General features: G+C 46.3%; 1 protein-coding gene across 3 annotated transcripts; it reads right to left on the bottom strand.

The window, feature by feature from the left end:
• Nucleotides 1-3,542: 3,542 nt before the first annotated feature.
• On the bottom strand, nt 3,543-9,739 carry HIGD1A (HIG1 hypoxia inducible domain family member 1A). Of its 3 annotated transcripts, none has more exons than XM_059838373.1 (4): nt 9,631-9,739; nt 7,679-7,786; nt 5,125-5,259; nt 3,543-4,255 (listed from the first exon to the last, which is right to left on the bottom strand). In XM_059838373.1, exons 2-4 carry the CDS (start codon nt 7,779-7,781, stop codon nt 4,206-4,208), a joined length of 288 nt encoding a protein of 95 aa, XP_059694356.1. In that variant the 5' UTR covers nt 7,782-7,786; nt 9,631-9,739; the 3' UTR covers nt 3,543-4,205. The 3 variants fall into 3 exon arrangements, with proteins under 3 accessions (XP_059694356.1, XP_059694348.1, XP_059694365.1); XM_059838365.1 differs by lacking the exon at nt 9,631-9,739 and adding an exon at nt 9,499-9,526; XM_059838382.1 differs by lacking the exon at nt 9,631-9,739 and adding an exon at nt 8,352-8,429.
• Between the last annotated feature and the right edge of the window lie 1,769 nt (nt 9,740-11,508).

Raw genomic sequence — 11,508 nt, 5'->3', positions numbered from 1 at the left:
CTTTGTGCTGCCAGTGTTCTTCTGCCTGTCCTGCTTCTCCTTCTTGGCCTCCATCAAACTTTTCAGCCGCCTTTGCTGTTGCTCCTGATAAGCCTTAAACTGGCTTTTGAAATCTTCATTCACTTTTACCTCTGGCTCCATTGTTTACTAAAAGCATAAGGAGAGGAAAATAAGAAGTGACAGAGAGCAGAGATCAGCACTGCTCTGGAAAACATCCCCTTCTGGCAGCTGCTCTGCAGCTTTCCTCACTGACCTTGCCCAGTCTCCCACCTCCTCCTCCTCCTCTCCAGCCTTGCTTCAAGTGCCTTTTTCCATAAATGGCTTTTAAACAGCCCTTTTAAAAAAAGCTGTTGGGTCTTTTTCACTCCAGAATTCAAAAAGCAACGTTTCCAAATGTTCCTAAACAGACCTGTTTAAATAAACATTTTAACAGAGGAGCAGGTTGGGGCCAAATTCCAGCCAATGTGGCAGCCAGGTCACACTGGAGTGTTTGGGACCATCCAGCCTCCCTGCCCACGTCCAGGAAAGGTGCAAATCCCTCCCTTTTTGGGGTCATGAGAGAGAAAGAAAAATACTTTTTTCCTTGTGCTCTCTTTGGGCAAGACAAAAGCGTGGCTTACACCTTTCCTGCAAATTTCTAATCACTGAGTGATAATATTAAATAACTAAATAATAATATATTCATTATTAAGTATATTTTATTTAATACATTCATAATTAAGTATATTTAATTTTAACAATATATTGTGAATATATATACTATAAATAATATACTATATATAATATATTATATATATATATAGTGAATATATATTTTTTAAATAATAATATTGCTACCCACACATTTTCTTAGGATGGCTAAAGACAGTTTTCTGATAAACTGCAACCCCTTTCTCCTTCTGTTTGACATTTTTTGTGGGCAAAAAAACCCTATTGCACCTTTGGTCTAGGAAAACTAATACATAAATACCTCCAAAGGCACACCCTGCACTGAGTAATTAACACGGGGCCTTTCCCACACTGAGGGAAATCCAATTATCCTGATTAATGCAGCTAAAGGCAGTGTCCCTTTGTGTATTTTATGGGCAGAGAGTCACCTGGACAAGGTGCAAAGAGCAGAATCTGCACAGCCCACAGGGCTCTGGGCATGAGGGATCAAAGAATTACTGAGTCAGTGAGGTTGGAAAATTATTTCAATTGATTAAAGCTGATTCTGAGATTTGGAAAAAGCCTACAGAGATAAGGAGTCCATTCCATTTACTTAAGCAAACTGGATATTAAATTTAGACAGCTTTTCTGGTTTCAGTAACCTTCAGGTTGATAATTCAATTTATAATTAGATTGGATCTCTTGATAGGTTTAGCTACTGACCTTAAAGATAAGCAAGAACATCTTCAAACAGTAGTTTCTGTTCTGAAAATATCCCAGAATTCTTAGTAGAGTAACTATTTTAGGCTTCATGATTTTTCTCAGAATTTCCTTTACTTAGACTGCACTGCTGATTAATTTATTATTTCATAACTTCTGGAGTTATTTACTTATCTATAGGCCAGACATGTGCATGGTACTCCAGGTGCAGCTCCAACCCCACAATGCTATGATGGAAAAGCCCTCTCAGATCCTCCAGCCCAACCATTAACCCAGCTCTGCCACCAAACCTTGTCCCCAAGTGCCACATCCACGTGGGATTTGAGCACTTCCAGGGATGAAGCGCTCCACACTGAAAGGTTTGTGAAAAATGCCAATCATTTGTTTTTAAAACTTTAAAAGTTTAGTAGTAATAAGATGGTTATAAAAATAGTAATATAATTAGAGTAATAGTAATTTGGACAGTTTGGATTAGGACAATATGAGACAATAGAAACAAAGAGTTATGGATGGTCCAGGTACCTTTTTTGGGGCAACATAAGCCTGAAAAAGGACACAGGTTAACAAAGGATTAACCCTTAAAAGCAACAGCCTGTTGCATATTCATACATCTCATCCATGATGCATAAATTCCATTCAAACACAGGATTCTGTCTGGGCAGTGTCAGCTTCTTCCTCTGAATCCTAACAGCATCTTCATGGCTGAGTGAGGCAGGAAGAAGTTTGTTTCTTTGAAAATGGAGCAATAAATTCTCTTACTCTGAAAGATTCAGGTGTCCTGTGGCTGCTATCTCACTGTGAGTCCTTTCTTTAAAAAGTATCTTACATAGCATAGTTTCAATTTTAACATTTTGTTATAACCTAAAACTATATTTAACACACTACTAAAAAAATTAATACAGCATCACTTTCTGACACAACACATATCATATTCATTTTAATATTTGCGAAAAGCCAATCATAAAATACGCATTTTTCACAAGGTTCAACACTTCCAGTGATGAAATATTCCCGAATTTCTCCTCTACACCATCCCAGGCTCCAGCCAGGAGGGCTCCAAGGCGGGGTCACCTGGAGCAGGTGACACAGGAACTCACCCAGGTGGCTTTGGGATATCCCCAGACAAGGAGACTTCACGCCCTCCCTAGCCAGACCTTTCCATTGCTCTGCAGAAAGAATTTCTCGCCCATTTCGAGGCAGAATTTCTGGTGTTTCCTTTTATATATTTTAATTGCAAACATGTAGCTGTAATTGTCACCACCCCTGTGACCTGCCAGGACCTGCTAGGTCCCGGCGGCGCCGCGCTGTTCCCCCATGGCGGGAACTCCTGCCCGCGCTTCCCTCACCTCCCCCGGCCTACCCGAGGCGCGTTCCCGAGGGCAGCGGGAGGGTGGCACCGGGACGGTGTCCCCGGCTGTCCCCGTTTCCTGCCGGGCAGCGGCGGGACCGGAGATGCGGCCCCGGCTCCCGCTGCGGGCCCGATGCGGTGCCCATGGCAACGGGAGCCCGCGCGCGCCCTTCCCCTCAGCGCAGCCGCCATGATGGCTGCCCCTCACACCGCGCTCCCTATCGCCATTCTCGCACCGATCCCGGCCCCTCGGCTCCTTCCTCCCCCCTTCGCGGCGGTGGGAACAGGAAAAAGCACCGGAGCCCCTCCCCATCTGTGGGGGAGCAGCCAAGGGCAGCAGGCTGATAGCAGGTGGGAGTCATGGAGAGCACCAGGCTGGGAATTCACTTTCCCTCCTCAGGGGATTTTTATTCTGCTCACGCCATCCCTCTCTTGGGGATGGGAGCCCCCCTCCAACAAATCCATAGGCGAACAATTATTACCTCCACTGCTTGCTTTTATTCGTGTCTAATCTCCCCCTGTTGTATACAGGTCACAGAGAGGCAGGTGCAGTTTGTACCTTGCACGGGTAACATCTGATACTGTCACCATGGAATGTCAGCTGACTGGAAAATATGTGCTTTTTTAGAAATTGGCTTTTATTTTCGTGACTACTGTTGTACAAGGAGTTTGAGCGTAAAATAACTCACAGACAAGGATTTTAATACCTCAAAGGTGATGGGGAGGGCTTTCCAGATTTAAATGTTTTAAAATTTTCTGTGGGGAACAGTACTGCAGAAATCAGCTAGATCATACACTTTAAAAGCATTAAACCACCAAAGTAAAGTTTAGTTTTCACAATCTGTATTTTAAATGTTACATTTAGATGTTACTCAGAAGAACACCCTAAATAAAGTTACAAAATACCATAATCCAAGGGTCTGATATAGCAAAAATATGGAGCCTGTGTCTTCGTTAACAATGAATAAATATAACATTTAAATAGCTGTGACATACTTATCTCTATGCTTTAAATAAAAAATATAGATGTTTATATAGCTCTCAATACTTTAGAAGTCATTAAGTGCTACAGGAAGCTTCTAAATTACAAAGTTGGAGGCAGAGGATAGAAAATGACAGCAAGGCTTTCCTGACATTCCCTGACAGAAGCCAGTTCAGACATCATGGGTTTGGGTAACAACAGCAGAAGAAATCAGTTTCTTCTGATTTAGGAAGTTTTAGGACTGAGTTGAAGGGGAAGATAGAGGGATTGCACTCCATGATATCCCTTAAAAACTGGGATGTGGTGGCATCAATCAGAGAGACCCAGATCCCAATAGCCACAGGTCACATTCTGAGGCTGCCAGGTTCAGCACAGTGTACCATACACAAAAAAGAACAATTCTCTAATGCCATGTATTATTTGTTTTCTTCAAGAACCCCTCAATAGGAGCTTTGGAGCTGCAGTACACAGGCCACCACCAGGACAGGGATTTCAGACAGCTTCCCACTATTCTTTGGGCTTCACCACATACTCCTGGAACATGGAATACAGCACCCCTGCAGGAGAGAAAAAAAAGCACAATTAAAGAACTGTGTTAAATTAGAAATAATGGGTTTCAAAATCTGACCAGTTCTCAGCAAGACAACATTTCCCTTCCTCCTCAGCTGCATTTATTTAATAAACACTACAAAATTCTTCATATACAGAGAAACTGGGTATAAAAAGATACAATTTATAAAAATGCAGATCCTGAGCTAATTCTGGTTGATTTTGTGGCCAAATTCAAGCTTTTCTGATGTTCCTGTTGGGAATCCAGTACAGACAAACAGTGTTTCATGGGATGGACATTTACACACAGAGGAGACCTGGGATGTACAGATCAGGGGCACAGTGTCCCTGTACATTCAGAGACACAAGTCCAGTCCTGAAAAAATACATACATATAAATATAGATATAAAATATATACATATATACTGTATAAAATATATGTTTATATATTGTATACAATGTATGTATATATATAGAATACATGTATATATAAAAATATAAATATATATATATAAATATGTAATACCATGGTCTACACATGCTGTAGATCTTCCAATGCATTAAATGCAGAAACAGCAACATATTTAATGTCACGTGAATGTTTTCTTTTTTTTGTCTGTAAGAGGCAGAGATGCAGAACCTCACATTCCACATCTAGACATAATCAAAACTGCTACTCTGAAATTACATACTTAAATACATAAAATCAGATTACTCCAGCAAGGCTCACTGAGCACCAGTAAGGAGCACAAACATCCTGCAATAAACTTTCTGGATGCTTCCACCCAGCCATGCCAGCTCTGTTATCCACTGGAGAGATCCAGGAGGCTCTCCATGGTTTGGCATTCCCAAGGACAGCTCCCATTCCATACGTACCACACGTCAGGGCTCCCACGGCGAAGCCCTGGGCTGCCACACGCATGTGGATCAAGTGAAGGGACAATTTCATGTCACCTCTGTGCTTCAGCTTGTACAGCCCGTAGGCAACCACGGCGGTGAAGCCAGCCATCCCTGCAAGGCAACGAGAGCATCCCTCTGAGTGGAGATCCAGGGCACCAGGAATGAAGGGACCCACCTAAACAAAACAGCCTGTGAACCACTGAGCTGTTTGGGTTGGAAAAGACCCTTAAGATCACTGAGTCCAACCATTCCCCCTCATCTGCCAAGGCCACTGCTAAACTGTGTGTGGAAACCCAGAGCACCAGGAATATTTTCTCTGTCTGCTCTGGGGTGCCCTGACCCCCAGGGCAGCACTGACTTTGACCCTCACTCATGGAGAAAGTTTCCCAGACTTCAAGATAGACTGGAACCCACAAAAGTGTGAAATAGATTATAGAAGGTAGTGTAGGTATATTTAGGTTTTGGGATTTGGTGAGAAATTTAGGTTTTTGGGATTTTTAGTATGTTGTGGATGGAAGCAAGATGGAGGGCACAGGGTGTCATCCTGGGTTTCTTCTTCCTGCTTCTTCTTCCTCCTTCTCCATGGGTTTGGGTGGCATTTTGTAATTGGGCAGACAAGTCTGCACTGAGGGCTCTGTGGGATCAGTTATGGGGTTAAAAGGGAAAATAATCCAGGTGTCAGCTCTTCATTGGATAGTTTAGTCTTAAAAGCCCTTGGAACAAGAGATTGTGGCCATTTTGTGCCTTCTGATGAAAAGCTGCTGAACTCCCAGCAGTGAGACTGTTTTAGTGATAAGAAATAATAAACACCTGAGTGTGACCATGAACTGCTGTCTCAGTGCCTTCAGTCCAGACCCAGAGAAACCAACGACCAGTACCCCGGCAAGTGGGACCCCCACAACCGTGTCCCCAAGTGTCACATTTATACAGTTTTTCAATCCCTGTGTGGATGGTGATTCTACCACTGCTCTGGGCAGCCCTTTCCTTGAAATTTTTCTAATATCCAGTCTAAACTTCCCCTGGCACAACTTGAGGACATTCTGTCTGATCCTAAAATAAGGCTGTTTTGGTCTAATCACTCTGGTATTGTGTAGTGATAAATCCTAGCCCTGATTTCACTCTAGTGCCACCTCATTCAATGCACACATGAGTGCAGGGAAGAGCAAGAGACTTCCATCAGCATTAAAATGCCAAAGGATTCTGGCATTACAGCTCAAGGTGTGAGAATTCCCTGGATATTTTTCAGACAGAACCAGGGCTGCTCACACCTCCTTTTCTGCACGGACACTCACACCCAAGATCCCCACCCAGCTGATGCTCAGGACTCCCAGTGTGTGGATGCTCCCTGATGTATCCACCAGCCTGCTGCAGTTGCTATTTTGGGTGTTGTCACACTTGGCCGGGTGCCACCAGGACAGGACAAGTCACATGTTATTGTCCCTAAGCTGTGAGGAGGGAGGCTCCGCCAGGTCTCTTTCCCAGGGTCAGAATTCACTGATAGTCCTTCAGAAGAGCAACCAGCCCCAGCTTTGCCAGCTCCAACACTGATGCTTTCACAGAATACACAGAGAAATGCACAACCTTTTCCAATTCCATCTATTTCATTCCATTTTTAGGATTATTTGCACAGTTCATAGGTGCATGCCAAGTTTTAAGAGCTGTGTATATTTTACTGAGCAAAGCGCGGGCAGTTTGTCTTCCTTGAGCAAGAGCATTACCAGTGCCACCAGAAAGGTGTAAACACTTAATTCACTCTCATTAAATACCAATTAATAGTTTTAGGGCCTTCAGCCCAGCTCTGACACAGGTCAAAGGTGAGTTCTGCCAATCTGCTTCGGGGAACTGGAACTCCTGGAGTTCATGGTACAGCCCAGCAAGGTGGAGACAAAGTGCAGCGAGCACGGAAGCAGTGACGGAAATGTGCTGGCAAACGCTCAGAACAGTTCACCCCGAGTGACCCTGCTGCTCTCTATTTAAGGTGGCTGGAAATCAAAACGTGTCTCCCTGCTCTCCTCAGATACTTTTTGGGAGTCTCAACAGAGAGGCTGAGAACTGAACAACTTCCTCAAGCTGGAGTAACACAGAAGTTACTAAAAAAATGTATTTTAACCTAAGTGAGGGCAGCAGAGGCCTGAAACATTTACCAGACAAGCTGTAATTTAAAAATCCTTCTAGTTTGTATTTTTACAGTTTTTAAGCAACTTTGTAGTGGTCACATAATTCCCAGGAACTGTGCTCCAGAACAGCTACACAACACACTCCTTAATCACTTGACAACATCATCTTCACATGTTTTCTAGCCTCACCTAAAAAGCCTTTCAGGGTTGTTGGTTTGGGGTTTTTTCTTATACTTGTAGGTTCTGATTTTTTAATTTAAGGTAATAGACCTCATTAATTTCCCTCTTTCTTTTAGGACAACTATTATGGGGAGGTAATTTCTAAGTAATTTCCTGTTTACAGAAGAAAGGTGATCAGTAATGGTGTTTCCCATATCAATTGTGCAAACACATTTCTCCATTTTTGAACTCACCAATGGGCACAAATGGCGTCTCCTTAAACTTTTTTATCAGCTTCGAGGTCTGGCTGGTCTCTGTCTCATAGTCAGGGTAAACAGATTCCTGGCTGGGTGACATTGTGGCTGTGAAGAAAAGAACCTCTCTTCAGGTTTTGGAAACCCCAAATAAAGAGAATCTTTAGGCAAAAAAAAAAAAAAATCCCATATCACAAATATCCAGGTAATGAGATATAATAACAGGCACCGTGGACAGATGGTTTAATTCAAGTGAAGCCTTGGGAGGCAGGACTGTGCTTACCAGGAGAGGTAGGAATGAAACAAAACAAAAAAAAAGTAGGAGAGTAACAAATTTCTGCTATCCAGACATGGCAGTGACCCCCTCCCATGCTCACAGGCAGCCACAGAAAGCTTTGGTCACTGCCTGCCTTTCCTTTTAGGAATTCCATGCCTCACCCCTCTGCTTGGCTTTCGCAGGCTGGTCCTTTATGGCAGCTCTGACCTCAGCAGAGTTCATTTCTCCCCCCTCATTCCCTGCCAAGAGCAGCAGCCACAGCACTTGGGTTGGGAAGCACGAGCTACTGCACAAGGTCAGCCCTGCCTAGCAGCTCCTCAGTCACCACAACCTATCCCACATCAACAGAATTCCAAATTCCTGGTGGAGAACACAGGGATGGAGAACAGCCACTACCAAGGAGTTGAGCAAGTCCTGAAGCCTTCAATGGGTGCAGACTCAGGAGGAGAAGTCACATCAGAAGAAGTCATCCACAGGTGATTCCTCACCTTCCCCCAAAGAAAATAAAAAGCAGTAACAGCTTGAGAAGGGCTCCACTCACAGAACCATCATCACCCAAGTGAGACCATCCTCCAGAACTTCCCAGCTTTTTGTGTTGGGAATTGCATGGATTACACCAAGACCTCTTCCCTCCTCAGTGCTCAGCATAAGCCTCACTCAGTTAGTGACAATTTCTGCCAGTGACACCACAGAGGGCCCTGCTAGAAAAATCTCTACTGCTATTGTTCAGCTCTGCCACAAACAGCAAAACACAGCTCAGGGGCACTTAGAAAGGCTCCAAGCTCTCAGAATAAACCAAGAGGAATTTCATTAAGCAGGCGCCAGTAACCTTAGGCAGAAGAGACATTTCAAAGGTGGCCATGCTCCCTGGTTACGCAGCATTTCGAGCACACCCATGTGAGCAGACTGACTGGTTCTCAAATCATTTGCTCTGCAAGGCAAAAGGTTTTGGTCTCTCTATCTCTCTAGGATTTGGCCCGTGCTATAACCACTCTTATTTGCTGAATGTAAACTATAATTTTAGCTTGACTCATTCAAAGAAGGTAACAAGAGCTCTCCATCACTCAACAGAGGAGGAGACAGCCAGAGGTGAGATTTACACAAGAAAATTATATTAAAAGTGAAACAATTCATCCACCACGGCAAGTTTCTGTGACCTTCAGCTCAAACCAAGACGGGCACGGGGCAGAAGAAACTGGGTGAAACACACAGCCTGGCTGCCCTGACCTTGCCGACACCGAACAGGGAGGTCAGGGCACCTGTGTGACCGGTGCCACCCGCGGGGGAGGGACACCGAGGGAGGACCATGGGTGGGAAGGTGACAGGTCCCAGCATCCCTCCCGGCAAGGGGGAGGCCCTGGGTACCCCCAAGCTGCCTTCCGCCTGCCAGCTCCACGTGGGGATCCTTCCCCACTCCAGCCCCAGGCCCCCGCAGCCCACATGGGGGCTCTTCCCCACTGCGGCCCCAGGCACCTTCACCGCACTCCGGCCTTCTGCCCCACGTCCCCACACGGGGCCTCTGCTCCTCTCCTGCCCCAGTCACCTTTTCCCCACATAGCAGCCCTTCCTCGCTCCAGCCCCAAGCACCCGCACCGCACTGCAGAACGTGGGCTGTGGCCCCGGCGGTGCCGCGGGTCCCGCCCGCCCCAGACCCAGACCCAGACCCGGCTCTCACCACGCTGATCCGATACCGGCCGGCGTCTGCCGCGCCCGGCCCCGCCCCTACGTCTTATTGGCGGCTTCCGCCCCGCCCCTCCGCCGGGACCACAACTCCCAGCGTCCCCCGCGCCCGCGCGCCCGCCGACAGCCAATCCGGAGCGGGGCTGCGACTACCGCTTCCTTATACGGGCGCGGGGGCGGGGCGGGCGGTGACGTTAGTGCACGGCGCTCCGCATTGCGGTGGGGAGGCGGTGGCGAGGGGCGGCCGGCAGGGGGCGCTGCGGGGCCCAGCCCGGCCTCAGTCCCGGCCTGCGCCTCGGCGGTACCGAGAGCCGGGCGGGGGTTCCGGGTGTGGTTTAGCCCCAAAACCAGGAAAACAGCGGCTCCGGCATCGTTTGCAGGGCGGAAAAACTCCCTGGTGGTTCTGCAGCTTGTCTGCTTTTCGCTTCAAAAACTTGCCGTGTTGTCACACTGTGAAGTGGAGTCAGATGGAGAGGGACCGTTGGCACCACCACGGAGTGACAGGACAAGGCGAGCAGTTTTAAAGAAAAAAGGAAGAACTTTAGATTAGATATTGGGAAGAAATTGTTCCCTGGGAATTGATGAGGCCCTGGCACAGGTGCCCAGAGAAGCTGTGGCTGCCCCTGGATCCCTGGCAGTGTCCCAGGCCAGGCTGGATGGGGCTTGGAGCAGCCTGGGATAGTGGAGAGTGTCCCTGCCCATGGCAGGGGTGGGATTGTACAGAAAACCCCGCTGGGAAAAGGCAGTGTCCATACAGGAGGCAGAGGATCCTGCAGCTTCATTCAGTAAAGGGAGAGAGGCCCCTGGGGCACATCCCCGCGGGGTTTTCTCTCTCTCTCTGTTCCAGAGGGCGCAGCCTCCTTTATCCCAACTCCGCCGCTCGGTGCCCTCTGCCTTCCCCCTCTGGCCGAGGTACCAGGAAGGTGCAGCCTTCCCGAACCGCCTGCCACACATCCCCCCTGGAACAGGTTATTTACCCCAAAGTTTAGAAACTCAGGGTTGTGCGGCCCCATTTGGCTGCTTCAGGAGTCAAACTGCCCGGGCTCTGTAACAAACCCGCGGCTGAAGTTGGTAGAGACATCTCAAAGCCATTAACTGCCATCCCCTCCCCCTGGAATTGTTTGTAAAGACATCAGCTCACATCTTCCCTATTAGATAAGATGGTCTTTAGTGTCCCTTCCCACTTAAACACTGTGGGAATCCTTAAAATCAGAGGGTTTTGGGAAAGCTGCAAAAGGCAGGCCTCAGAGACAGCAAAACTGTGATTAGAGTGAAACAGTAGCCATAAGATTGGTCAGCAGAAAAATTAGATGTAGAAAGACGAATAGAACAATGGTCTGTGTATTAACACTTATCTAAAATAACTCCCTCAGCTACAAAAAAGTATATCTGGTGATATTATTGTATATCTAGAGATATGTAGTATCAACTCTAATAGTATATCTAGAGATATTAAGTTCTAAGCTTTATAATAGAGCTCTGTGCATTGTATCTCAAGGCTTACAAGCAAGTGTTGTATTCAAAATAAGCAAGCATTGTTTAACTAAAGGTACATGTGCTTATAGTAGTTAGATAGAACTACTGTCAATGTGCTTTTGCTTTGTGTAATTAGTAAAAAAACCTTTAAAGTAAGTTATAACATTAAGTTGCTGGTCTGCTTCCTGGGATGTGAGCTGATGGCATCTTCCCATTGTCATGACCATGTAATGAGACTGATGTTGGAAAATAAAACAGCTCAAGAGGCGTTCCCCAGCAATCCCATCCTGTTTGTGATTTGTACATAAACCCCCAACCAGTGATAAACACTTCTGAGATTCTGTGAAATTTGGGCTCTTAGTCCTTTGCTGAAGAGCTCCCACCTGATGTCAGAATG

This window comes from Haemorhous mexicanus, chromosome 1 (assembly GCF_027477595.1).
Source record: "Haemorhous mexicanus isolate bHaeMex1 chromosome 1, bHaeMex1.pri, whole genome shotgun sequence".
Lineage (NCBI taxonomy): Eukaryota > Metazoa > Chordata > Aves > Passeriformes > Fringillidae > Haemorhous > Haemorhous mexicanus.
The sequence above is the reverse complement of the archived record's forward strand: the minus strand, read 5'-3'. Positions and strand labels throughout refer to the sequence as shown.

Bases quoted from the DNA above. Each gene is read 5' to 3' on its own strand.
- HIGD1A (XM_059838365.1), bottom strand. The intron at 5,260-7,678 runs GTGAGTTCAAAA...GTTGCCTTGCAG, and splicing joins GACGCCATTTGTGCCCATTG to GGATGGCTGGCTTCACCGCC. The intron at 4,256-5,124 runs GTACGTATGGAA...TCTCTCCTGCAG, and splicing joins CGTGGGAGCCCTGACGTGTG to GGGTGCTGTATTCCATGTTC.